General features: G+C 31.6%; 1 protein-coding gene across 1 annotated transcript in view; it reads left to right on the forward strand.

Moving 5' to 3' along the window:
- The window catches only part of LOC134601662 (AF4/FMR2 family member 4-like), a 43020-nt gene extending 18594 nt beyond the window's left edge, over window positions 1–24426 (forward strand). Inside the window, exons 2-13 of the mRNA XM_063446179.1 lie at window positions 16875–17244; window positions 17891–18387; window positions 19076–19158; window positions 19289–19520; window positions 20125–20213; window positions 21123–21186; window positions 21356–21492; window positions 22043–22114; window positions 22733–22826; window positions 23354–23397; window positions 23817–24037; window positions 24299–24426. Coding sequence (XP_063302249.1) covers window positions 16875–17244; window positions 17891–18387; window positions 19076–19158; window positions 19289–19520; window positions 20125–20213; window positions 21123–21186; window positions 21356–21492; window positions 22043–22114; window positions 22733–22826; window positions 23354–23397; window positions 23817–24037; window positions 24299–24426 — 2031 coding nt within the window. The remainder of the gene's footprint in view (window positions 1–16874; window positions 17245–17890; window positions 18388–19075; window positions 19159–19288; window positions 19521–20124; window positions 20214–21122; window positions 21187–21355; window positions 21493–22042; window positions 22115–22732; window positions 22827–23353; window positions 23398–23816; window positions 24038–24298) is intronic.
- Window positions 24427–26717: the final 2291 nt, after the last annotated feature.

The raw sequence follows: 26717 nt of genomic DNA on the forward strand, positions 1-26717 counted from the left end.
TAAGAAATAAAAAAAAAAACAAATTTACATTACAAAGAAATTGCTAACTGTTCTCGGTTTCATATTGCGTTTTAGTGTACCTGGAATGCAGAGAAAAATAACTTAATCCCATTATATATTAAACTGTTATTGTAAACTTCCAACTTAATTTTTGCAATTGATTTGAATTTAAATTGATCACATTGTTATGTTTGTATGGCTCCCAGGCACACCAACTCTTATAAATATTCTAATTGAGAAAGGTTATTGTCTTTGTTTTTGGTTGATTTGCATTAAGCCATTTTTATTGGATAGGCTATTACATACCTCACTATAAAAGTCCACATTCTATGAAATCTCACAAATTGTACTTAAACCTGTAGAGGACAGTTCAATCTTGTTTTGTGACCAAGAGCAATCTTTGAATTCATACAGCAGTGTGTTTTGTGATTTTTGTGGCTTGACATGGCTGCTGTCCTGAATTTCTGTTTTCATGATGTAATATATGTTTGTTTATAGATTTCTGCTTTATTTTAATAGCTTTAATGTCTTCTATAACAATGTTGTTTTTTTCCATAATCTTCATAGCTTTATGAATTCACAATTACCACTTGTAGTACAAATTGTGTTTATATTGGTCTGCATGATCCAATATAATGGGATATTTTAATTGTACAGTAAGATTAAGTAAAAAATGTAAAATCCTGATATCCACAATTGAATATAGCAGAAACGAAAGAAGAGGGAATAAGACAGACAGATTTGGTATAATTAATCAATAAATAGATGAATAACTTAGTTTAAAACCTGGAAAAGTTAAGATTAAGTGCTTGTATTCCCCATTTTACAAGGAAAATATAACTTCCCTAAATATTTTTAAAGTTTTATAAAGTATTTGTTTTCCTATTGTGAACTTAAATTTCAGCCATCTCCTCAATTACATTATATTTTAATATAATTTAACTATTTTAGAAATAAAAAAACAAACAAATTTACATTACAAAGAAATTGCTAACTGTTCTCAGTTTCATATTGTGTTTTGGTGTACCTGGAATGCAGAGAAAAATAACTTAATCCCATTATATATTAAACTATTATTGTAACCTCCCAACTTAATTTTTGCAATTGATTTGAATTTAAATTGATCACATTGTTATGTTTGTATGGCTCCCAGGCACACCAACTCTTATAAATATTCTAATTGAGAAAGGTTATTGTCTTTGTTTTTGGTTGATTTGCATTAAGCCATTTTTATTGGATAGGCTATTACATACCTCACTATAAAAGTCCACATTCTATGAAATCTCACAAATTGTACTTAAACCTGTAGAGGACAGTTCAATCTTGTTTTGTGACCTAGAGCAATCTTTGAATTCATACAGCATTGTGTTTTGTGATTTTTGTGGCTTGACATGGCTGCTGTCCTGAATTTCTGTTTTCATGAGGTAATATATGTTTGTTTATAGATTTCTGCTTTATTTTAGTAGCTTTAATGTCTTCTATAACAATGTTGTTTTTTTCCATAATCTTCATAGCTTTATGAATTCACAATTACCACTTGTAGTACAAATTGTGTTTATATTGGTCTGCATGATCCAATATAATGGGATCTTTTAATTGTACAGTAAGATTAAGTTAAAAATTTAAAATCCTGATATCCACAATTGAATATAGCAGAAACGAAAGAAGAGGGAATAAGACAGACAGATTTGGTATAATTAATCAATAAATAGATGAATAACGTAGTTTAAAAACTGGAAAAGTTAAGATTAAGTGCTTGTATTCCCCATTTTACAAGAAAAATATAACTTCCCTAAATATTTTTAAAGTTTTATAAAGTATTTGTTTTCCGATTGTAAACTTAAATTCCAGCCATCTCCTCAATTACATTATACTTTAATATAATTTAACTATTTTAGAAATAAAAAAACAAACAAATTTACATTACAAAGAAATTGCTAACTGTTCTCAGTTTCATATTGTGTTTTGGTGTACCTGTAATGCAGAGAACAGTAACTTAATCCCATTATATATTAAACTATTATTGTAACCTCCCAACTCAATTTTTGCAATTGATTTGAATTTAAATTGATCACATTGTTATGTTTGTATGGCTCCCAGGCACACCAACTCTTATAAATATTCTAATTGAGAAAGGTTATTGTCTTTGTTTTTGGTTGATTTGCATTAAGCCATTTTTATTGGATAGGCTATTACATACCTCACTATAAAAGTCCACATTCTATGAAATCTCACAAATTGTACTTAAACCTGTAGAGGACAGTTCAATCTTGTTTTGTGACCAAGAGCAATCTTTGAATTCATACAGCAGTGTGTTTTGTGATTTTTGTGGCTTGACATTGCTGCTGTCCTGAATTTCTGTTTTCATGAGGTAATATATTTTTGTTAATAGATTTCTGCTTTATTTTAGTAGCTTTAATGTCTTCTATAACAATGTTGTTTTTTTCCATAATCTTCATAGCTTTATGAATTCACAATTACCACTTGTAGTACAAACTGTGTTTATATTGGTGTGCATGATCCTATATAATGGGATCTTTTAATTGTACAGTCAGATTAAGAACTTGCATTCCCCATTTTAGAAGGAAAATACAACTTCCCTAAATATGTCTAAAGTTTTATATAGTAATTGTTTTCACATTTTGAACTTAAATTCCAGCCATCTCCCCAATCACATTATATTTGAAGGCAATTTGTTTCTTTTAGAAACATACAAATATTCAATATTGGGTTTTGTCAACCTGGAATGGAGAGGAAAATAACTTAAGCCCATTACATATTAAACTTTTATTGTAACCTTCCAACTTAATTTTTGAAATAGATATGAATTAAAATTGATTATATTGTTAGTGTTTTCATGGCTTGCAGGCATACTAACTCCTACAAATATTCTAATTGAGGAAGGTGATTGTCTTTGGTTGATTTATCTTAAGCAATTTTTAATGGATAGGCTACTACATACCTGACCATAAAAGTCCACATTTTATGAAATCTCACAAATTGAACCTAAACCTGTAGAGGACAGTTCAGTCTTGTTTTCTGAACAGGTGCAGTCTTTGATTTCAAACAGCAGTGTGTTTTTTGATGCTTGTGGCTTTACACATTGTGAACTTAAATTCCAGTCATCTCCTCCATCACATTATATTTGAATATAATTTAATTATTTTAGAAACAAAATCTTTACAAATTTCCACTATAAAGAAAGTTCTAACTGTTCTCAGTTTCATTTTGTGTTTTGGTCTACCTGGAATTCTGTGAAAAATAAATGATTCCACTATATATTATACCTTCATTGTCACCTTACAACTTAATTTTTGCAATTGATATGAATTTAAAATGATCACATTGTTAGTGTTTTTATTGCTCACAGGCACACCAACTCCAAAATATACTCTAATTGAGGAAAGTTATTGTCTTTGTTTTTGGTTGATTTGCATTTAGAAATTTTTAATCGGTAGGCTACTACATACTTAACTATAAAAGTCCATATTCTATGAAATCTCTCAAATTCTACTTAAACCTTTAGAGGACAGTTAAGTCTTGTTTTGTAACCAAGTGCATTCTTTGACTTCATACAGCAGTGTGTTTTGTCATTTTTGTGGCTTGACATGGCTGCTGTCCTGAATTTCTGTTTTCATGATGTAATATATGTTTGTTTATAGATTTCTGCTTTATTTTAATAGCTTTAATGTCTTCTATAACAATGTTGTTTTTTTCCATAATCTTCATAACTTTATGAATTCACAATTACCACTTGTAGTACAAATTGTGTTTATATTGGTCTGCATGATCCAATATAATGGGATCTTTTAATTGTACAGTAAGATTAAGTAAAAAAAAAATCCTGATATCCACAAGTGAATATAGCAGAAAATAAAGAAGAGGGAATAAGACAGACAGATTTGGTATAATTAATCAATAAATAGATTAATAACTTAGCTCTAAAACTGGAAAAGTTAAGATTAAGTATTTGTATTCCCCATTTTAGAAGGAAAATACAACTTCTCTTAATATTTCTAAAGTTTTATAAAGGATTTGTTTTCCGATTGTAAACTTAAATTCCAGCCATCTCCTCAATTACATTATACTTTAATATAATTTAACTATTTTAGAAATAAAAAAACAAACAAATTTACATTACAAAGAAATTGCTAACTGTTCTCAGTTTCATATTGTGTTTTGGTGTACCTGTAATGCAGAGAACAGTAACTTAATCCCATTATATATTAAACTATTATTGTAACCTCCCAACTCAATTTTTGCAATTGATTTGAATTTAAATTGATCACATTGTTATGTTTGTATGGCTCCCAGGCACACCAACTCTTATAAATATTCTAATTGAGAAAGGTTATTGTCTTTGTTTTTGGTTGATTTGCATTAAGCCATTTTTATTGGATAGGCTATTACATACCTCACTATAAAAGTCCACATTCTATGAAATCTCACAAATTGTACTTAAACCTGTAGAGGACAGTTCAATCTTGTTTTGTGACCAAGAGCAATCTTTGAATTCATACAGCAGTGTGTTTTGTGATTTTTGTGGCTTGACATGGCTGCTGTCCTGAATTTCTGTTTTCATGAGGTAATATATTTTTGTTAATAGATTTCTGCTTTATTTTAGTAGCTTTAATGTCTTCTATAACAATGTTGTTTTTTTCCATAATCTTCATAGCTTTATGAATTCACAATTACCACTTGTAGTACAAACTGTGTTTATATTGGTGTGCATGATCCTATATAATGGGATCTTTTAATTGTACAGTCAGATTAAGAACTTGCATTCCCCATTTTAGAAGGAAAATACAACTTCCCTAAATATGTCTAAAGTTTTATATAGTAATTGTTTTCACATTTTGAACTTAAATTCCAGCCATCTCCCCAATCACATTATATTTGAAGGCAATTTGTTTCTTTTAGAAACATACAAATATTCAATATTGGGTTTTGTCAACCTGGAATGGAGAGGAAAATAACTTAAGCCCATTACATATTAAACTTTTATTGTAACCTTCCAACTTAATTTTTGAAATAGATATGAATTAAAATGTATTATATTGTTAGTGTTTTCATGGCTTGCAGGCATACTAACTCCTACAAATATTCTAATTGAGGAAGGTGATTGTCTTTGGTTGATTTATCTTAAGCAATTTTTAATGGATAGGCTACTACATACCTGACCATAAAAGTCCACATTTTATGAAATCTCACAAATTGAACCTAAACCTGTAGAGGACAGTTCAGTCTTGTTTTCTGAACAGGTGCAGTCTTTGATTTCAAACAGCAGTGTGTTTTTTGATGCTTGTGGCTTTACACATTGTGAACTTAAATTCCAGTCATCTCCTCCATCACATTATATTTGAATATAATTTAATTATTTTAGAAACAAAATCTTTACAAATTTCCACTATAAAGAAAGTTCTAACTGTTCTCAGTTTCATTTTGTGTTTTGGTCTACCTGGAATTCTGTGAAAAATAAATGATTCCACTATATATTATACCTTCATTGTCACCTTACAACTTAATTTTTGCAATTGATATGAATTTAAAATGATCACATTGTTAGTGTTTTTATTGCTCACAGGCACACCAACTCCAAAATATACTCTAATTGAGGAAAGTTATTGTCTTTGTTTTTGGTTGATTTGCATTTAGAAATTTTTAATCGGTAGGCTACTACATACTTAACTATAAAAGTCCATATTCTATGAAATCTCTCAAATTCTACTTAAACCTTTAGAGGACAGTTAAGTCTTGTTTTGTAACCAAGTGCATTCTTTGACTTCATACAGCAGTGTGTTTTGTCATTTTTGTGGCTTGACATGGCTGCTGTCCTGAATTTCTGTTTTCATGATGTAATATATGTTTGTTTATAGATTTCTGCTTTATTTTAATAGCTTTAATGTCTTCTATAACAATGTTGTTTTTTTCCATAATCTTCATAACTTTATGAATTCACAATTACCACTTGTAGTACAAATTGTGTTTATATTGGTCTGCATGATCCAATATAATGGGATCTTTTAATTGTACAGTAAGATTAAGTAAAAAAAAAATCCTGATATCCACAAGTGAATATAGCAGAAAATAAAGAAGAGGGAATAAGACAGACAGATTTGGTATAATTAATCAATAAATAGATTAATAACTTAGCTCTAAAACTGGAAAAGTTAAGATTAAGTATTTGTATTCCCCATTTTAGAAGGAAAATACAACTTCTCTTAATATTTCTAAAGTTTTATAAAGGATTTGTTTTCCGATTGTAAACTTAAATTCCAGCCATCTCCTCAATTACATTATACTTTAATATAATTTAACTATTTTAGAAATAAAAAAACAAACAAATTTACATTACAAAGAAATTGCTAACTGTTCTCAGTTTCATATTGTGTTTTGGTGTACCTGTAATGCAGAGAACAGTAACTTAATCCCATTATATATTAAACTATTATTGTAACCTCCCAACTCAATTTTTGCAATTGATTTGAATTTAAATTGATCACATTGTTATGTTTGTATGGCTCCCAGGCACACCAACTCTTATAAATATTCTAATTGAGAAAGGTTATTGTCTTTGTTTTTGGTTGATTTGCATTAAGCCATTTTTATTGGATAGGCTATTACATACCTCACTATAAAAGTCCACATTCTATGAAATCTCACAAATTGTACTTAAACCTGTAGAGGACAGTTCAATCTTGTTTTGTGACCAAGAGCAATCTTTGAATTCATACAGCAGTGTGTTTTGTGATTTTTGTGGCTTGACATGGCTGCTGTCCTGAATTTCTGTTTTCATGAGGTAATATATTTTTGTTAATAGATTTCTGCTTTATTTTAGTAGCTTTAATGTCTTCTATAACAATGTTGTTTTTTTCCATAATCTTCATAGCTTTATGAATTCACAATTACCACTTGTAGTACAAACTGTGTTTATATTGGTGTGCATGATCCTATATAATGGGATCTTTTAATTGTACAGTCAGATTAAGAACTTGCATTCCCCATTTTAGAAGGAAAATACAACTTCCCTAAATATGTCTAAAGTTTTATATAGTAATTGTTTTCACATTTTGAACTTAAATTCCAGCCATCTCCCCAATCACAGTATATTTGAAGGCAATTTGTTTCTTTTAGAAACATACAAATATTCAATATTGGGTTTTGTCAACCTGGAATGGAGAGGAAAATAACTTAAGCCCATTACATATTAAACTTTTATTGTAACCTTCCAACTTAATTTTTGAAATAGATATGAATTAAAATTGATTATATTGTTAGTGTTTTCATGGCTTGCAGGCATACTAACTCCTACAAATATTCTAATTGAGGAAGGTGATTGTCTTTGGTTGATTTATCTTAAGCAATTTTTAATGGATAGGCTACTACATACCTGACCATAAAAGTCCACATTTTATGAAATCTCACAAATTGAACCTAAACCTGTAGAGGACAGTTCAGTCTTGTTTTCTGAACAGGTGCAGTCTTTGATTTCAAACAGCAGTGTGTTTTTTGATGCTTGTGGCTTTACACATTGTGAACTTAAATTCCAGTCATCTCCTCCATCACATTATATTTGAATATAATTTAATTATTTTAGAAACAAAATCTTTACAAATTTCCACTATAAAGAAAGTTCTAACTGTTCTCAGTTTCATTTTGTGTTTTGGTCTACCTGGAATTCTGTGAAAAATAAATGATTCCACTATATATTATACCTTCATTGTCACCTTACAACTTAATTTTTGCAATTGATATGAATTTAAAATGATCACATTGTTAGTGTTTTTATTGCTCACAGGCACACCAACTCCAAAATATACTCTAATTGAGGAAAGTTATTGTCTTTGTTTTTGGTTGATTTGCATTTAGAAATTTTTAATCGGTAGGCTACTACATACTTAACTATAAAAGTCCATATTCTATGAAATCTCTCAAATTCTACTTAAACCTTTAGAGGACAGTTAAGTCTTGTTTTGTAACCAAGTGCATTCTTTGACTTCATACAGCAGTGTGTTTTGTCATTTTTGTGGCTTGACATGGCTGCTGTCCTGAATTTCTGTTTTCATGATGTAATATATGTTTGTTTATAGATTTCTGCTTTATTTTAATAGCTTTAATGTCTTCTATAACAATGTTGTTTTTTTCCATAATCTTCATAACTTTATGAATTCACAATTACCACTTGTAGTACAAATTGTGTTTATATTGGTCTGCATGATCCAATATAATGGGATCTTTTAATTGTACAGTAAGATTAAGTAAAAAAAAAATCCTGATATCCACAAGTGAATATAGCAGAAAATAAAGAAGAGGGAATAAGACAGACAGATTTGGTATAATTAATCAATAAATAGATTAATAACTTAGCTCTAAAACTGGAAAAGTTAAGATTAAGTATTTGTATTCCCCATTTTAGAAGGAAAATACAACTTCTCTTAATATTTCTAAAGTTTTATAAAGGATTTGTTTTCCGATTGTAAACTTAAATTCCAGCCATCTCCTCAATTACATTATACTTTAATATAATTTAACTATTTTAGAAATAAAAAAACAAACAAATTTACATTACAAAGAAATTGCTAACTGTTCTCAGTTTCATATTGTGTTTTGGTGTACCTGTAATGCAGAGAACAGTAACTTAATCCCATTATATATTAAACTATTATTGTAACCTCCCAACTCAATTTTTGCAATTGATTTGAATTTAAATTGATCACATTGTTATGTTTGTATGGCTCCCAGGCACACCAACTCTTATAAATATTCTAATTGAGAAAGGTTATTGTCTTTGTTTTTGGTTGATTTGCATTAAGCCATTTTTATTGGATAGGCTATTACATACCTCACTATAAAAGTCCACATTCTATGAAATCTCACAAATTGTACTTAAACCTGTAGAGGACAGTTCAATCTTGTTTTGTGACCAAGAGCAATCTTTGAATTCATACAGCAGTGTGTTTTGTGATTTTTGTGGCTTGACATGGCTGCTGTCCTGAATTTCTGTTTTCATGAGGTAATATATTTTTGTTAATAGATTTCTGCTTTATTTTAGTAGCTTTAATGTCTTCTATAACAATGTTGTTTTTTTCCATAATCTTCATAGCTTTATGAATTCACAATTACCACTTGTAGTACCAGCTGTGTTTATATTGGTGTGCATGATCCTATATAATGGGATCTTTTAATTGTACAGTCAGATTAAGAACTTGCATTCCCCATTTTAGAAGGAAAATACAACTTCCCTAAATATGTCTAAAGTTTTATATAGTAATTGTTTTCACATTTTGAACTTAAATTCCAGCCATCTCCCCAATCACATTATATTTGAAGGCAATTTGTTTCTTTTAGAAACATACAAATATTCAATATTGGGTTTTGTCAACCTGGAATGGAGAGGAAAATAACTTAAGCCCATTACATATTAAACTTTTATTGTAACCTTCCAACTTAATTTTTGAAATAGATATGAATTAAAATGTATTATATTGTTAGTGTTTTCATGGCTTGCAGGCATACTAACTCCTACAAATATTCTAATTGAGGAAGGTGATTGTCTTTGGTTGATTTATCTTAAGCAATTTTTAATGGATAGGCTACTACATACCTGACCATAAAAGTCCACATTTTATGAAATCTCACAAATTGAACCTAAACCTGTAGAGGACAGTTCAGTCTTGTTTTCTGAACAGGTGCAGTCTTTGATTTCAAACAGCAGTGTGTTTTTTGATGCTTGTGGCTTTACACATTGTGAACTTAAATTCCAGTCATCTCCTCCATCACATTATATTTGAATATAATTTAATTATTTTAGAAACAAAATCTTTACAAATTTCCACTATAAAGAAAGTTCTAACTGTTCTCAGTTTCATTTTGTGTTTTGGTCTACCTGGAATTCTGTGAAAAATAAATGATTCCACTATATATTATACCTTCATTGTCACCTTACAACTTAATTTTTGCAATTGATATGAATTTAAAATGATCACATTGTTAGTGTTTTTATTGCTCACAGGCACACCAACTCCAAAATATACTCTAATTGAGGAAAGTTATTGTCTTTGTTTTTGGTTGATTTGCATTTAGAAATTTTTAATCGGTAGGCTACTACATACTTAACTATAAAAGTCCATATTCTATGAAATCTCTCAAATTCTACTTAAACCTTTAGAGGACAGTTAAGTCTTGTTTTGTAACCAAGTGCATTCTTTGACTTCATACAGCAGTGTGTTTTGTCATTTTTGTGGCTTGACATGGCTGCTGTCCTGAATTTCTGTTTTCATGATGTAATATATGTTTGTTTATAGATTTCTGCTTTATTTTAATAGCTTTAATGTCTTCTATAACAATGTTGTTTTTTTCCATAATCTTCATAACTTTATGAATTCACAATTACCACTTGTAGTACAAATTGTGTTTATATTGGTCTGCATGATCCAATATAATGGGATCTTTTAATTGTACAGTAAGATTAAGTAAAAAAAAAATCCTGATATCCACAAGTGAATATAGCAGAAAATAAAGAAGAGGGAATAAGACAGACAGATTTGGTATAATTAATCAATAAATAGATTAATAACTTAGCTCTAAAACTGGAAAAGTTAAGTATTTGTATTCCCCATTTTAGAAGGAAAATACAACTTCTCTTAATATTTCTAAAGTTTTATAAAGGATTTGTTTTCCGATTGTAAACTTAAATTCCAGCCATCTCCTCAATTACATTATACTTTAATATAATTTAACTATTTTAGAAATAAAAAAACAAACAAATTTACATTACAAAGAAATTGCTAACTGTTCTCAGTTTCATATTGTGTTTTGGTGTACCTGTAATGCAGAGAACAGTAACTTAATCCCATTATATATTAAACTATTATTGTAACCTCCCAACTCAATTTTTGCAATTGATTTGAATTTAAATTGATCACATTGTTATGTTTGTATGGCTCCCAGGCACACCAACTCTTATAAATATTCTAATTGAGAAAGGTTATTGTCTTTGTTTTTGGTTGATTTGCATTAAGCCATTTTTATTGGATAGGCTATTACATACCTCACTATAAAAGTCCACATTCTATGAAATCTCACAAATTGTACTTAAACCTGTAGAGGACAGTTCAATCTTGTTTTGTGACCAAGAGCAATCTTTGAATTCATACAGCAGTGTGTTTTGTGATTTTTGTGGCTTGACATGGCTGCTGTCCTGAATTTCTGTTTTCATGAGGTAATATATTTTTGTTAATAGATTTCTGCTTTATTTTAGTAGCTTTAATGTCTTCTATAACAATGTTGTTTTTTTCCATAATCTTCATAGCTTTATGAATTCACAATTACCACTTGTAGTACAAACTGTGTTTATATTGGTGTGCATGATCCTATATAATGGGATCTTTTAATTGTACAGTCAGATTAAGAACTTGCATTCCCCATTTTAGAAGGAAAATACAACTTCCCTAAATATGTCTAAAGTTTTATATAGTAATTGTTTTCACATTTTGAACTTAAATTCCAGCCATCTCCCCAATCACATTATATTTGAAGGCAATTTGTTTCTTTTAGAAACATACAAATATTCAATATTGGGTTTTGTCAACCTGGAATGGAGAGGAAAATAACTTAAGCCCATTACATATTAAACTTTTATTGTAACCTTCCAACTTAATTTTTGAAATAGATATGAATTAAAATTGATTATATTGTTAGTGTTTTCATGGCTTGCAGGCATACTAACTCCTACAAATATTCTAATTGAGGAAGGTGATTGTCTTTGGTTGATTTATCTTAAGCAATTTTTAATGGATAGGCTACTACATACCTGACCATAAAAGTCCACATTTTATGAAATCTCACAAATTGAACCTAAACCTGTAGAGGACAGTTCAGTCTTGTTTTCTGAACAGGTGCAGTCTTTGATTTCAAACAGCAGTGTGTTTTTTGATGCTTGTGGCTTTACACATTGTGAACTTAAATTCCAGTCATCTCCTCCATCACATTATATTTGAATATAATTTAATTATTTTAGAAACAAAATCTTTACAAATTTCCACTATAAAGAAAGTTCTAACTGTTCTCAGTTTCATTTTGTGTTTTGGTCTACCTGGAATTCTGTGAAAAATAAATGATTCCACTATATATTATACCTTCATTGTCACCTTACAACTTAATTTTTGCAATTGATATGAATTTAAAATGATCACATTGTTAGTGTTTTTATTGCTCACAGGCACACCAACTCCAAAATATACTCTAATTGAGGAAAGTTATTGTCTTTGTTTTTGGTTGATTTGCATTTAGAAATTTTTAATCGGTAGGCTACTACATACTTAACTATAAAAGTCCATATTCTATGAAATCTCTCAAATTCTACTTAAACCTTTAGAGGACAGTTAAGTCTTGTTTTGTAACCAAGTGCATTCTTTGACTTCATACAGCAGTGTGTTTTGTCATTTTTGTGGCTTGACATGGCTGCTGTCCTGAATTTCTGTTTTCATGATGTAATATATGTTTGTTTATAGATTTCTGCTTTATTTTAATAGCTTTAATGTCTTCTATAACAATGTTGTTTTTTTCCATAATCTTCATAACTTTATGAATTCACAATTACCACTTGTAGTACAAATTGTGTTTATATTGGTCTGCATGATCCAATATAATGGGATCTTTTAATTGTACAGTAAGATTAAGTAAAAAAAAAATCCTGATATCCACAAGTGAATATAGCAGAAAATAAAGAAGAGGGAATAAGACAGACAGATTTGGTATAATTAATCAATAAATAGATTAATAACTTAGCTCTAAAACTGGAAAAGTTAAGATTAAGTATTTGTATTCCCCATTTTAGAAGGAAAATACAACTTCTCTTAATATTTCTAAAGTTTTATAAAGGATTTGTTTTCCGATTGTAAACTTAAATTCCAGCCATCTCCTCAATTACATTATACTTTAATATAATTTAACTATTTTAGAAATAAAAAAACAAACAAATTTACATTACAAAGAAATTGCTAACTGTTCTCAGTTTCATATTGTGTTTTGGTGTTCCTGTAATGCAGAGAACAGTAACTTAATCCCATTATATATTAAACTATTATTGTAACCTCCCAACTCAATTTTTGCAATTGATTTGAATTTAAATTGATCACATTGTTATGTTTGTATGGCTCCCAGGCACACCAACTCTTATAAATATTCTAATTGAGAAAGGTTATTGTCTTTGTTTTTGGTTGATTTGCATTAAGCCATTTTTATTGGATAGGCTATTACATACCTCACTATAAAAGTCCACATTCTATGAAATCTCACAAATTGTACTTAAACCTGTAGAGGACAGTTCAATCTTGTTTTGTGACCAAGAGCAATCTTTGAATTCATACAGCAGTGTGTTTTGTGATTTTTGTGGCTTGACATGGCTGCTGTCCTGAATTTCTGTTTTCATGAGGTAATATATTTTTGTTAATAGATTTCTGCTTTATTTTAGTAGCTTTAATGTCTTCTATAACAATGTTGTTTTTTTCCATAATCTTCATAGCTTTATGAATTCACAATTACCACTTGTAGTACAAACTGTGTTTATATTGGTGTGCATGATCCTATATAATGGGATCTTTTAATTGTACAGTCAGATTAAGAACTTGCATTCCCCATTTTAGAAGGAAAATACAACTTCCCTAAATATGTCTAAAGTTTTATATAGTAATTGTTTTCACATTTTGAACTTAAATTCCAGCCATCTCCCCAATCACATTATATTTGAAGGCAATTTGTTTCTTTTAGAAACATACAAATATTCAATATTGGGTTTTGTCAACCTGGAATGGAGAGGAAAATAACTTAAGCCCATTACATATTAAACTTTTATTGTAACCTTCCAACTTAATTTTTGAAATAGATATGAATTAAAATGTATTATATTGTTAGTGTTTTCATGGCTTGCAGGCATACTAACTCCTACAAATATTCTAATTGAGGAAGGTGATTGTCTTTGGTTGATTTATCTTAAGCAATTTTTAATGGATAGGCTACTACATACCTGACCATAAAAGTCCACATTTTATGAAATCTCACAAATTGAAACTAAACCTGTAGAGGACAGTTCAGTCTTGTTTTGTGCAAATTTTGACTTCAAACAGCAGTGTGTTTATTGATGCTTGTGGCTTTACACATTGTGAACTTAAATTCCAGTCATCTCCTCCATCACATTATATTTGAATATAATTTAATTATTTTAGAAACAAAATCTGTTCAAATTTCCACTATAAAGAAAGTTCTAACTGTTCTCAGTTTCATATTGTGTTTTGGTCTACCTGGAATTCTATGAAAAATAAATTATTATATTATATATTATACCTTCATTGTCACCTTCCAACTTAATTTTTGCAATTGATTTGAATTTAAAATGATGACATTGTTAATTGTACAGTAAGATTAAGTACTTGTATTCCCCATTTTAGAAGGAAAATACAACTTCCCTAAATATTTCTAAAGTTTTCTAAAGTATTTGTTTTCCCATTGTGAACTTAAATCCTAGCCATCTCCTCAATCACATTATATTTGAATATAATTTTATTATTTTAGAAACAAAATCTGTACAAATTTACATTACAAATAAATTGCTAACTGTTTTCAGCTTCATATTGTGTGTTTGGTCTACCTGGAATGCTGTGAAAAATAAATTATTTCATTATGTATCATACCTTCATTGTCACCATCCAACTTAATTTTTGCAATTGATTTGAATATAAAATGATCATATTGTTAGTGTTTTTATTGCTCATAGGCACACCAACTCTTGAAAATATACTCTAATTGAGGAAAGTTATTGTCTTTGTTTTTGGTTGATTTGCATTTAGACATTTTTAATGGGTAGGCTACTACATACCTGACTATAAAAGTTCATATTCTATGAAATCTCTCAAATTGTACTTAAACCTTTAGAGGACAGTTGAGTCTTGTTTGGTGACAAAGTGCATTCTTTGACTTCATACAGCAGTATGTTTTGTCATTTTTTTGGCTTGACATGGCTGCTGTCCTGAATTTCTGTTTTCATGAGGTAATATATGTTTGTTTATAGATTTCTGCTTTATTTTAGTAGCTTTAATGTCTTCTATAACAATGTTGTTTTTTTCCATAATCTTCATAGCTTTATGAATTCACAATTACCACTTGTAGTACAAATTGTGTTTATATTGGTCTGCATGATCCAATATAATGGGATCTTTTAATTGTACAGTAAGATTAAGTAAAAAAAAATCCTGATATCCACAAGTGAATATAGCAGAAAAGAAAGAAGAGGGAATAAGACAGACAGATTTGGTATAATTAATCAATAAATAGATTAATAACAGCTCTAAAACTGGAAAAGTTAAGATTAAGTGCTTGTATTCCCCATTTTACAAGGAAAATATAACTTCCCTAAATATTTTTAAAGTTTTATAAAGTCTTTGTTTTCCTATTGTAAACTTAAATCCCAGCCATCTCTTCAATTACATTATATTTTAATATAATTTAACTATTTTAGAAATAAAAAAACAAACAAATTTACATTACAAAGAAATTGCTAATTGTTCTCAGTTTCATATTGTGTTTTGGTGTACCTGGAATGCAGAGAAAAGTAACTTAATCCCATTATATATTAAACTATTATTGTAACCTCCCAACTTAATTTTTGCAATTGATTTGAATTTAAATTGATGACATTGTTAGTGTTTGTATGGCTCCCAGGCACACCAACTCTTATAAATATTCTAATTGAGAAAGGTTATTGTCTTTGTTTTTGGTTGATTTGCATTAAGCCATTTTTATTGGATAGGCTATTACATACCTCACTATAAAAGTCCACATTCTATGAAATCTCACAAATTGTACTTAAACCTTTAGAGGACAGTTCAGTCTTGTCTTGTGACCAAGAGCAATCATTGAATTCATAGAGCAGAGTGTCTTGTGATTTGTGTGGCTTGACATGGCTGTTGTCCTGAATTTCTGTTTTCATGAGGTAATATATTTTTGTTAATAGATTTCTGCTTTCTTCTAGTAGCTTTAATGTTTTCTATAACAATGTTGTTTTTTTTCCATAATCTTCATAGTTTTATGAATTCACCATTACCACTTGTAGTACAAATTGTGTTTATATTGGTCTGCATGATCCAATATAATGGGATCTTTTAATTGTACAGTAAGATTAAGTACTTATATTCCCCATTTTAGAAGGAAAATACAACTTCCCTAAATATTTCTAAAGTTTTATATAGTAATTGTTTTCACATTGTGAACTTAAATTCCAGTCATCTCCTCAATCACATTGTATTTGAATATAATTTAATTATTTTAGAAACAAAATCTGTACAATTTCCACTTCAGAAGAATGTGCTAACTGTTCTCAGTTTCATATTGTGTTTTGGTCTACCTGGAATGCTGTGAAAAATCAATTATTTATTTATTATTTTATTTATAAAATATTTTACCAGGAAAGATACATTGAGATTTGTCTCGTTTTCAAGTATGTCCTGGGTCCACAAATCATTTTATTCCATTATATATTATTAATTCATTGTCACCTTCCAACTTAATTTTTGTAATTGATTTGAATTTAAATTGATCACATTGTTAGTGTTTTTATTGCTCGCAGCACACCTGTAGAGGACAGCTTAGTTTACTATGATCAAGTGCAAACTAAATTCCTACAGTAGTGTGTTTTGTGATTTATGTGGCTTGACATGGCTTCTTTTGGAAATTGAGGTAATATATTTTTGCTGATAGATGTCTGCCTCTTTTTAGTATCTATAATGTCCTTTATAACAATGTTTTTTTTTTGTTCATTGTATTTGTTGCTTTATGAATGTCAGAAATTGCAATTAATTTAATTTTAACTTTTCTTTTAGTCTGACCCTCCATCATCAAATAAGTGGTACTTGGGTAACTGGTTGAAGAAGGGGAATCCACACAAAGTGTCTCTTGCATCTTCATTAGACACTAATATGGTATCATCCCATGGATACAACAAGGAGAATCAAGAGCAGGGCACTAGAGCAGGAAATACAGAATCATGTGGTCCAAAGGAGTTTACCACTTCTTTTACCCCCACTCGAGACACCAAGAATGCACAAAAAGGCTCTGAAAGCAGACGAGGCAGAAAGAAGTCTCCATCTCAATTTCAAAACACCACACTAAGGAGAGATATTTTGAAAAATCAGTCCAGACATTTTGCAAAGGAATCTGTAGAGGCACCACGAGATGGACTCAAAATAGAGAGTGTTCCTCTAAAACTCTCTATTGATGAGGATGATAGTTTTTTTCACTTTTCATCATTGTTTACTCCTATGAAGAAGCTTCTTTCACCCCTTAGAGACCCAGAGGATCAGATATCTCTTATTGTAAAGACTGGCTTAACCCTGTTATCCCCAATACCTGGACAGCCTTACAAAAAATCAGGGCAGCCCAAAGTTGAAAAGACAGAACCTGAGAAGCAACAAAAAGAGACCAAGAAGCAGACAGTGAAGAGCTCCAACAATGGGAAGTGGAAGCACATGGTACGTAATCTTATCACATGCACATAGAATATTTTTGTTTTTCACATAGTCTGCATAGCTTTGTAAATGTCAAAATTTACGATCAATTATTTTTTTAACTTTGATTTATTTATTTATTTTTTAGGCTGACCTTTCATCTTTAAATAAGTGGCAGTTGGGGCAGGGCACTGAAGCAGGTTATACAGAATCAAGTAGCCCAAAGGAGTCCACCACTTCCTCTACCCCCATCCAAAACACCAACACTGCACAAAAAGGCAATGAAAGCAGCCAGGGCAGGCATAAGTATCCAGCTCAATATGAGAGCACAACACAAAGGAGAACTTTGTCCAAAAAAGCTGAAAAGGCATCTGTTGAAGCACACAAAATAGAAATTGCTACTAAAGCAGAAATTACTACAAATATGCCCCCTAACAGACCCAATGCTTCTACAAATGGCTCTCACAAACCCAACATGAAGAAAGAACCCAAATCCTCTCCCTGCCTTGCAGCAGAGAATAAAAAGTCTAAGTCTTTACCAAAATCCCTTCAGAAGTCCAGAGGGTTTGTTAAAACATCTTTAGTCCAAACGTCTAAAAATTCAGAGAGCAATAGAACATCTCCTCTAAAACCCTCCATTGAGCAGGAAGATATTTTTTATCGCTCATTATTAACTCCTATGAAGGGGCTTCTTTCACCCCTTAGTGACCCTGAGGATCAGTTACCTCTTATTGTAAAAAAGGACTCAAACCTGTTGTCCCAGATTCCTGGATGGCCGTACAAAAATGCAGAGCAGCCCACGATTGAAAAGATTGCACCTAAGCAGTACCCAAAAGAGACCCAGAAACAGACCGAGCAAAGCTTCAATAAGGGGAAGCGGACGCACAAGGTTAGTAATCTCAACACGTACACAAAGAATTGTTTTGAAAATGATTTATTTTGTTTTCTTTTTCTGTCCCAAAACACCACATAATTTTAAACTTATCGTAAAATTAACTTTAATATCTCTTTCCAGTTTAACTTGCTTTCACAGCTCTAACTTTTTCATAATGAATAGAGGGGTTTGGTCCCTACTGTAATTTTACTCCTGGACCAAAGACACATGATTTTATTCCAGAAATGTCATCTGTCCTTGTGTGGATATTTGTTTTTGTTTTACACTTTCACTATTCTGACCACTAGCATAAGTTGCATTGGTTACTGAAGTTTTCCTAAACAAATATATTTTCCCACTGTAATGGGGTTCTCAATATTGTCTCATTTTGTGTTATTTGCAAACCTAGTTCTCCAAACAATTGATTCGTGTGCTGTCTAAATAGCCATTGTAATGTTTCTTCAAGGACATCAAATTGAAACTGAACAAAGCTTTGTTATACTCTTGGCTAGGTGTCCCAAGTTTCCATTCAGATTAATATAAATAATAAATGTTAAGATTTATTGACTGACATGAATTCAATAGAAAATTCAGATTTTTATTTTTTCTAAACAAGGGTGTCTTTAAAAACTCGAGCTTTGCACTGTGATTGGATATTTTAAAATATTTTATATTTATAGAATATGTACATTTTTTTTAACAGAGTGATGATGAATTAAAAGGTAATGATGCCAAGAAACAAAAAGTAGAAGAAAAGACCACAAACTACAAAGTGCCCAGTAAAGAGTAAGTACTATATCTGATCTTGTTTATTCATTCACTATGTGTGTATGTTTGTATTGTGTGTGCATCTTTGTAACCTCTCATGTACATTGTGTTGCAACACCTCATATATATTTGTTTTTTCATGTTTCAGGTTGTCAAAACCAAATCCTGTAAAGGAAAGAGAGTTACTTCCTTCACCTGCAACCCCAGCTCTACAGAAAGATTTCAAGTCTGAACATGGGTCTCGTAAAAGAACCATTAGCCAGTCTTCATCTCAGAAATCCAGCAGCAGTGGCAGCACAAAGGATAGTGGCACCGAAAGTAAGTCTTCTGATAAGCAAAGAAAAAGTAGCACCGAGGAGACAAAGGTAAACATTGCAATGGTTTTCCAGACAGAAATTCTTAGGGATGATAGTTTCAAAAACCTGATTTGCCCAAGTTAATATCTTAAGGGATTGCTAAATCCAACAAATGTTGCATTGTTTGTTAACGAAGTTGAACATGTTTACGTCTTAAACTGAGTAAATCCTTCTTCAATGGTTGTAGTGTGCAGCTGAGTATTGTTAAACCTGTACATCGTCCAATCCAATTGGATTCAGCTACAGACCCTTAGTCTGTAATGAAGTCAATAAGCAATGTAATAGCCAACAATATATTTTCAAGGTTTTATGTTGCTTTCAGCCAACATGCGTTTAACTTTAAACCAGTTTATGGATATAGAACAAAACAGAAGCACATTTCTTACAGTTCTGACAATATAACTTGGTCCATTATGGGACACCCAATGTATTGTTGTGAAGAAGAGTTCCACTGTCTGGATTAGATCTGATTCATAAATAGATAAATAGAATGCCTATTCCACTCAGGTTTTTAATTTATTTAAAGGATTTTCAGTGATGTAGACATCACAATTGGAACAGCAGTAACAACAATATAGTCCGCAAAACTTTACTTTGTGTAATGAATTGTACATTTCTTCCTTTCCAGGATAAACCCTCAGGTAATACAGCTTCTGTCGCTTTTGTGCCAGCAATCGATAAAAAATTGTGGAGAGCAAAACTGACCTTCGAAGACAGGTGAGGCATTTGAAACACAAAATCAGCTCTTTAACATGGTGTTGTACAGATAGACCTTTATGATAGTTTATAACATGAAAGCACAAACAAACAAGTTAATTATTTAACATGTTAATCAGCAAAAAATATATTTTTTGACCATATCGGATTTACACCTTAACAATCTCTGGGAAGGACTCTCAAATGGTAACACAAGACAACATGTTTTATCTTTTTTCATAAAACTAAATAGCATTTTTCTTTTCAAAACTATTTAATGTATCTGCAGTTCTATTCTACTTCAGCTTTTGTTGGATAGAAAAAATAATGCCGACCATGTTGTCCAGCAAGAGCTCACTTTAAAGGTCCCTGGGCTATTATAACTTTTGACTTCTAGTGTTAAACAAACACGTTGCTTAAATGAACACATCACATTAGAAAACTCAAAAACACCAAAATTTGTCCATACAACAGATGGCTTTAAAGGTCCCTGTGCTATTATAACCTTCTAGTTATAAGACTTCTAGTGTTAAACAAACACATTACTTAACTCTCTCTATTATATAAATCTTTAAGATTGTAGAAAACTCAAAAACACAAAACAAGTAAATCATTTACAATGTTTGTCAGCAAAAGAATATTTTTGATCTACACATTTACAATCTCTGGGGAGGTTTGGGGATGCTGGGGGTAGGTGGTGGCAACAATCTGATCTTAGGGCCCAACTGCCATTGTTTTCTGTCCTTATAAATTGTCATATAGACTTAACTCTGAGGGTCAGTGTAATAATGATTTGTATGCCTTGTTTTTCTCTCCAGCACTCAAATGGTTAAACTAGACAATATGTTTTATCACTTATTTCCTTTGCAATGAGTAGTTTCATAAAAAAATGGTATGAAAACATCTCTTAATCCATTTTGTCTCTTCCAGAACCCATTCGGCTGATCACTATCTACTGGAAGCGAAAAAAGTAAAGCACAAGGCTGATGCGTTGGTAATGAAGTACCCCCAAATCTTTACAAAGGTGCATTTTACTTTGCTTACGTTTATTCTGGCGGGTGGAAGATAGCGGATTTTGCATGTATTGTTGTAATTTTTCAGTGGGTTTGTCTTTGTATTTTTCTAACCTGGCAAAAAAAATCTATTTTTTATTTCCTTTGTAGTCAGACAGGTTCGAGAAAGCAGTACTCTACCTTGATGCAGTGCTTGTTTTCATTGAGTGCGGAAACGCTTTAGAGAAGAGTGTCGAAGAATCAAAATCTCCATTTCGGATGTATGGTGAAACATTAGAGTTAATAAAGTATGTATTTTAATTTGAACTTTCATTTTTATGGGATGTGATATGCTTGTAATATTATTACTTGTTAAGCAGTAGTTTGAGTTTTTTTGTTTTTGTTTTTTGTTTTTTAAAGCACTGCCCATGTTTTGTGCAGAGCATCAAGTAATATATTAGAGATAGGAACACTTTTCTGTGGATGCTCTATTTTATGGCATCCAGCTTAAAACCAAACTAGGCTGTAGGGAAACCAGAACAAGGCAGTGTTAATATTAGTAATACTTGCCATAACTCCTGCAGCCTGTGGTGGGTGTCACCTTGCCTTTCCTCTTTGGCCACTGCTCAACTCCTGCTCTTTTGTATTCTGTACAGATTAGAATGATGAATTTAAATACTACCAGGGGTCTGATGTAGTCTATTCTATTAGGAATCTTAGTAGTGGAAGAATGTTGTTAGAAATGTGTGGCCGCTGTGTGCAGTGAGGCTTGGTGAAAGTAAACGTTAATGTCTTACAAATATACTACTACAACAATTCATTTTACTATCTTTTAATAAGTTTGCATTACCTTTCTAGGTACACCTTGAAATTGGCATGCCCTGCAGCCCCTGATGCTACATCAGCTGATAAGAGACTTGCTGTTCTTTGGTATGTATTTTTTCACTCTTGCATTGTAAACCAAAATCACACCATTGTCAGAAAACCATAACCGAACGTTATCTGATATTAATTCTGAAGGCAGATAGTAGAGCAAATATCTAAAAGTGGAAATATAAGCCATGCTATGTTTTGCCTGTCTCCATGCACAACTTCTTCACTTTCCAGTAGATATGTGTATAAAGTGTATGCCAGTGAGGTAGTCATTGGTTGGACTTAACAAATATGATCTGTTTGGAATAGCCAGTTTGAAACCGGATGCTTGTGAATCATACATTGCGTACAGATACTTCTAAATGTGAACAGATAACTAAAAGTTCTAGGTATATATGGCAGGGAGTTTTATAATCAAAGTGCTATTCTCCCTTAAGATTTGCAACCAGTTTGGTAAGCATGGCTACCTGTACTAATAGGAGAAAAATAATACCAATGTCAACAGTTAGTACCACATTGTTTCCTTTGCTGGTAGATATTTTAACAAAGAAATTTATAAACTAAGAAAACACTATGCTAAAATGAATCAACCAGCCAGTGAGATACCTGGTCTACTAACTAATACAGATTTTACATGCTGCATATTTAGTGATTGATTTTGTTGTGTCTCCTCAGTCTTTGCTGTCAATCCCTTTTGTACTTGAGGTTATTCAAACTGAAGAAGGAGAGTGCATTGGTAGATTCCAAGACATTAACTGAACAGCTAAAGGTAAGAGCTTTTTCAGAATGGTAGCAATTGTTTGGTATTTCTATATATTGTATTTTTAGGGTCTTTGGGTTATTCTTTTTTATTTTATATATATATATATATATATATATATATTTGTGTTGTCAGTGATTTTGTTTAGGACTGATATTTTTGAATACGCATGACTGATTTAAATTGAAATATTTTATAGAAATGTAGATGTAAGGGGTAATTCTTATCAGGTCCATAGTTCAAAGTTTGAATCCTTCTACAATTAAATATTGTACATGATTCAACTTCCATGTACAAATCTTGCGTATTACAGGTACATCTTCACATGTTTATACTTCTGTTTTATACATTTTGTTGGTGATATTATTTGTAGATGTATTCATTAAGAATTTTTACTTATCTGAAGTTCACATTAGGAGGATAATAATATACATAATAATAGACTGGTTGTGGTCCTGGAGGATTAAATCATAAAGGCCCACTGTAATTCCAGGGATTTTATTCAATATTTAACATGTTTTTTTTTCCCTTTGCAGATCTCTTACGGTAATTCTCAAGCTCCATCTCCTACCAGGGGAAGGTAAGACGTTTGCTTTAACTACGTGATTTCATTTCTTTGTAGTTAAATGTTTGGGACATGCCTTGGAAAGTATTTTTGGGCAATATGTGTCTAGAAAACAGAAACTAAAACGTTTTTGTTTTAAAGCAAACCTGCTTTGGCCTAAAATTTGAAATGAACTTCGAAAAGTGCCCAGCACTCAGGAGTTATAAATAAATGTATTTTAAACCACTCAAGTGTTCCTTTTATACCTGCAAGGCATAACATTTGCAAACACGTAAGGTTATGCAGTAATTTTTAGGCTTCTTAACAATCAAAATATATGTGTTTTCTATATTTAATCGCTCTGAAATGGAACTGAATGCAAGTATAATTAGAGGCAGCATGCTCTTTTTGACTAAAGTTAAATCCTAACAATGAATTTTTCATTTATCATACAGCAAATCCATGAGTATGCCTTTCCCAGTGTCTCCGAAGCTGTCTCCCGGCAATTCTAATAGCTATTCCTCCAATGTGTCCAATACTACTGGAGACACGTCATTTGTGACTATATCACAGAAGATTCACCAGATGACAGCCAGCTATGTCCAGGACACGTCCAACTTCCTTTATGCCACTGAAATTTGGGACCAAGCAGAACAACTCTGCACAGAGCAAAGTGGTAAGGTTTCTTATTATTTACATAATATGTAATAAACTACTTAGTTTCTCTGTATTAATTATTATATTTATTCTACATTAAAGGGCTGAAATAGTTTACAATTACAATTACAACTACTAGTAAAAACATACTTTAAAAAGATGAGAAGCACTTGCTCTGATTTTAGTCTAGATACTGGATTCCAGCTTGACATGGAATATTATAACTAGAAAAAAAGGATATTGGCCTCATACTTACATTTTCTTTATTTCTTCTCTCCAGAATTTTTTTCTGAATTGGATAAAGTTATGGGCCCCCTGAACTTCCATTCCAGCACCATCCCAGAACTGGTATGCTACACCCGTCAAGGCCTGCACTGGTTACGCTTTGATGCCAAGTTGAAACATTAATGACCCCAACCAACTAGAATCCTTTCTTGCTGCCTCTAACTGTATCCACAGCACTGTGTTTTGTTGAGATTGCAAGACTGACATAATTTACAGATTGGCTGGTCACGATGGACAAAGAATTCTGCGCGTCTTTTTTTCACACATATCCTTTAAAAATAAGCTTTGCTGTTCATCTTGCTAAAAGACACTATCTTTATTTTTATTTAAAATAATTTATTTAAAAATTCCTGAGGAATCAAAATTCTTGATTTCATGCACAATACATTTTTAAAACTATTTATTTTAAGAAAACGTTAAATCTGCCATAGAGAGAGTTTTTCTTTATTATTTTTTTTTATTTAATATAAATGCTTTCAGCAGTTTAGAAGATGTCATGAGTACATGATGGCCTGCATTTAAAAGGGCATTGACAAATGATATGTCTACACGTTCTTTTTGCTGTGGTAAATAATTAAATCAAACAATGAAATCCAAAATAAGATAACGCTAAAGTTTGAGACATTTGAAGCAGTAAGAAAAATTTCTCTCTTTTTTTAAAAATCCTATGATTGTGCATCTTCAATGTACTTTACATGATAAACCTCACATTTTCTTTTTATGATTTTTGGGCTTTTCATTGTTTGATTTTGTCGGAGACCAGGTTAAAGCTCCATTCATTTTTAATATGTAAAGATTAAAAACGTACATATAAATAAATGCTGATCAAGAACTGTTGCAGCTTATTATGTAATAAATTCCTATTTTTTAAAACTGAGGTGTGTATTTTCCCATATTTTTTTCAAATAAATTTGTGTTTCGGGATGTATGTGTGGCTGCCTGTGGTATTGAATGTGAGGGTTTATGAGTGTTGTGTTTGTGGGGACTGTGTGTCTGTTTGAAAGAGGGCGAGGTATCTTCTGCAGCTCTGGGTATAGCTAGCAGTGTGGGTGGCTTTCATGGGATCTAGTGGGGCCAGGGCTGGCATGGTACAGGTCAATTGCATGAGCTGCGATAGTTGCTGGGCTGCTCTGCTCAAGTGTGGATTCCCATTCACAAGAGAAAGTAATCTGAGCTGCAAGATACATGAATTGCAATCAAGAGCTGCAATACATGAATTGAGGATTGCCCCTCAACACCTGCAATCACTACTCAGTTTTCACAGGCAGAAATCTGAAGTCCCACTGGGACTCCTGATAGGCCAGAGCCTGTTTGACTCTAGCAGCCTTGAGTGCTGTGAAAAGGCACCGCGAGTGATAGGTTGCTGACCCCTGATCTAAGCATTAAGCGTGTTTTTTTATAATAATCCAAACCTATTTTTATTTTATAGTTTTTATTGTGTGTGGCTGTCCTGCCTTAGCAAGAGCATATTATGTAATTAAATTTAGTTCTCATGGAGTGCATGAGTGTCATATGCCAATGTTCAGCAAGGAATGCCAGAGTGTGCATGTGCTTGTATGGCATTTGCTCCCAGAGTATCATAAAACAATGTAGTCACCCTAGACACAGAAGTGAAGTGAATTTATACATACCTCTGCTGCTTCACTCACCCCATAAAATGTCTCAGTTGTGTTCACTAGGGAGAGGGAATAAGAAACAGTCATATTTATATTTGTATTGGAAAGATTTTAAATAAAAAAATCTATTGATATCAGTGATATAATTTGTGAATTAATGTTAAATGATATGAAATACCAAAAGTGGCAGGAAAAGCTTACATGATCCTCAGTTAAATTAATTTTATCAGGCCATCTCAAATCAAGTAAAATAGTCAATTGAAATATTTGAGATAGCTGGAACATATAATACACAACAGGTGTAAAGTAAATGATGCCTAAACATAATAATCTTTAGTTAGAAGTCAGTATAGAGAAATTTGAATTCATATTTAAGCATTGAAAAGACATTTATATTTAGGCGTAACTAACCTTTTAAATATGCAGTGAAATGGCATGCCAGTTCATCCAGCCGGCAGGACGAGATGAAATGAGGACGTCCTCGCGTAGTGGTATGGCAGGGTCTGGGAGACAAGCGCCCGAAACATGCAGAGTTTCGCTGCATAGCTGCAGCGTACAATAAAGCCTGAAGTAAGCGGAGCTTTGTCAAGTGGCTACGGCGTTTACGAAAAGTATTTGTGGACCCTCACTGGGAAATAGCCGCAAGTGGTAGCAGCAACCTGCAACAAAAGGTACCAAGTAACGCCAGTTGAAGTAAAAGAGAAATGACACCAAAAAAGAGCAAATATACCTTTCCACCTCCTCCTTTTTTCTTAATATGTTTGTAGCAGATGGTACCAGGGCTGTCCTAAAAGACTG

Source organism: Pelobates fuscus, chromosome 3 (assembly GCF_036172605.1).
Source record: "Pelobates fuscus isolate aPelFus1 chromosome 3, aPelFus1.pri, whole genome shotgun sequence".
Taxonomy (NCBI): domain Eukaryota; kingdom Metazoa; phylum Chordata; class Amphibia; order Anura; family Pelobatidae; genus Pelobates; species Pelobates fuscus.